Source organism: Myxine glutinosa, chromosome 9, assembly GCF_964187855.1.
Source record: "Myxine glutinosa chromosome 9, kmMyxGlut1.1, whole genome shotgun sequence".
Taxonomy (NCBI): Eukaryota; Metazoa; Chordata; class Myxini; order Myxiniformes; family Myxinidae; genus Myxine; species Myxine glutinosa.
The window spans coordinates 3,550,079-3,552,768 of NC_136269.1; the positions used below are offsets into that span (position 1 = coordinate 3,550,079).

The following is a 2,690-nucleotide window of genomic DNA, read 5'->3' on the forward strand; positions in this document are numbered from 1 at the left end:
ACAGCAGTTGTCAGATATTGATGAAGGATCCATGGACGCCAATGATGATGAGGATTCTGATGTCACACTTCCTGAAGGAACAGCGACTACCATAGTGAAGACAGTGACAGTGATTTGGATTTGGATTGTACATAGTGTAGTAATTGATAGTGTACATTAGTGTGTCTGGTACCTTTGTTGTATAATATTGTTACCAACATATCACAAAGACAATATAAGTTGTTTGTATATGCACCTGGGAAACATTGTTCACAATCATCATTCATTATTGTATCTAAATAACCTGTTCTGCATGGCTTTTATGTTGTCTCAAAAATGTGCACCTGGAAAATAAAAAATATTAAACATTTGGGTAAACCACCTTTGGTATATAAAAGGAAAATTAGGGTGTAGCCACTCAAAGTCCACTAACCCAATCAATGAACATGTATCAATCGACAAAACATATAGAATGAAGCATAAGGAAAAACGCTTTAATTTAATATACAGTCACGTGAAAAAGTAAGTACACCCCATGTAAAGTTTTGACTTTATGAACATATTTCAACATACAGCTATTTGAACTTCATTTCAACAATATTGATAGACTAGCAGAAGTACCCGGCATTGCCAGGTGGGGGGAGGGGAGGGGGAGGGGGAAGGGGAGGGGAGGGAACGGGGGGGAGGGGAGGAGAGGGGGGGAGGGGAGAAGAGGGGGGAGGGGGGAGGGGAGGAGAGGGGGAGGGGAGGGGAGAGGGAGGGGAAGGGAAGGGGGAGGGGGGAAAGGGAGGAGGAGGGGAGGGCGGGGGAGGGGAGGGGGAGGGCGGAAGGGGAGAGGGTAGGGTGGAGGGGGAAGGGAGGGGGAAGGGAGGGGGAAGGGAGGGGGAAGGGGAGGGGGAGGGGGAAGGGGTAGGGGAAGGAGGGGTAGGGGGGAAAGGGAGGGGGAGGGGAAGGGGGAGGGGAGGGGAGGGAAAGGGGAGGGGAAGGGGGAAGGGGAGAGGGTAGGGTGAGGGGGAAGGGAGGGGAAGGGGAGGGGGGAAGGGCAGGGGAAGGGGGAGGGGAAGGGGAGGGGAAGGGGGAGGGGAGGGAAAGGAGGGGGAGGGAATGGAGGGGGAGGAGGGAGGGGAGGGGAGGGATATAGATGGTTACTGGCAATTGATCACATCCACAAATGATGTAATCCACACAATTTATGTACTTTACATAACGTTAATTGGAATACATGGCCGTGTAGATGGGAAATACAGTTTGTTTGAAATAAATCACAAATATCAGATGAAAGTTTTTAAAATTTAGAACTATTCTCACTCAGAGTTAACATCACTGCAATATTACGCGGTTGCTTCAACGTTTGCTGTGAATTATATGTCATCATTGTGAGATTTTTTTGGATTTTTTTTTTTTGAAATGAGATTTTTATATTTAAAAAAAGGCAAAAAAGCATCAGAACAGCTGTGAAAAAGCATCAAACCAGCAGTGAAAAAGCATCGGAACAGCAGTGAAAAAGCATCAAAACAGCAATGTAAAAGCATCAAAACAGCAGTAAAAAGCATCAAAACAGCAACAATTGTCCGGTGATTTTTCAATCACCGCAGCTAAATGTGTCGGAGTAATTAACTATTTTCCTTCGTGCCTTTTTGTGTGTTTTTTTTTATACACATAAATACATAAAATCACATAAAATACACATAAATACACATACAAATCAGATCAGAATCAGAATCAGAATCGATATTCTCACAATCATCACAACACACCAGACACGTAGTTAATTACGCAGTGCTTCCTTGTAAACAATGTTCTTTGTCTTTCCTTGTTCGGATAGGATGTATAGATTGTTCTCTTGTCCTACCTGACTACATCCTACGTATGGTGGGCCAAGGGAGAAGCACGGGGAATCAAGGTTCAGTCCGACCACCTTGAGAGATTGTCCTTGCACCTTGTTCATGGTCATGGCAAAGCTGAGCCGTACCGGGAATTGGAGCCTTTTGAACTCGAATGGCAGATCAGATGGTATGATTGGTACCCTCGGAATGAAGACCTGTTCCCCGCTATAGTTTCCCGTAAGTATGTTGGCCTCATTTACGTGAGGCATCAACTTTTTGATAGCCAGTCGTGTGCCGTTGCACAGTTTTGGAGGATCGATATTTCTCAGGAGCATGATTGGAGCACCTTCCTTTAGATTGAGTATGTGGGGAGGCACACCCGGAGGCTGTAGCGAATTGAGGAACTCTACCGGGTAATGGACAGTCTCGTGGTCGTTTTGGATTGAGTCGACAGATCGGTAAGTTCTTAGATCCCCAGGAATAGTCTGCAGAAGATCCAAATTGATTTTGTCCACTGCATCGTTCTTTGGGGCTAGAATTGCCTTTTCACAGAGCCAGGAGTGATTTCGGTAGTTGGCGGGGATGTTGGGGGAAGATGTTCGCCTTGAGTTCGTCAGCCGTGGTGACATTGTTGCCGCATGGTACGATGTCCAGTCCATCTTCAGGGCACGTCTCCAAATCTCCGTTTCCGATCTGTAACAGCTTCGCTGGAAAGGCGCCTGCGGCTACATCTCCATGAAGGGTGACACGCATGTTTGTGCTGAGTTTCAACTTCGTCACTTTTGACCATAGAGGAGATGCCTTTATACAGGAACGAAGTTCATCTGCCTGGGTTCCGCGTGGTATGACAGGCAGGGTCTGTAGGAAACCCCTGCCATCAGAAGA

At 46.5% G+C, this 2,690-nt stretch overlaps 1 protein-coding gene across 1 annotated transcript; it reads right to left on the reverse strand.

The window, feature by feature from the left end:
- Window positions 1-1,747: 1,747 nt before the first annotated feature.
- Window positions 1,748-2,464, reverse strand: LOC144893703 (ATP-dependent DNA helicase PIF1-like). The gene has a single exon (XM_078785066.1). It carries the CDS (start codon window positions 2,462-2,464, stop codon window positions 1,748-1,750), a length of 717 nt encoding a protein of 238 aa, XP_078641192.1.
- Between the last annotated feature and the right edge of the window lie 226 nt (window positions 2,465-2,690).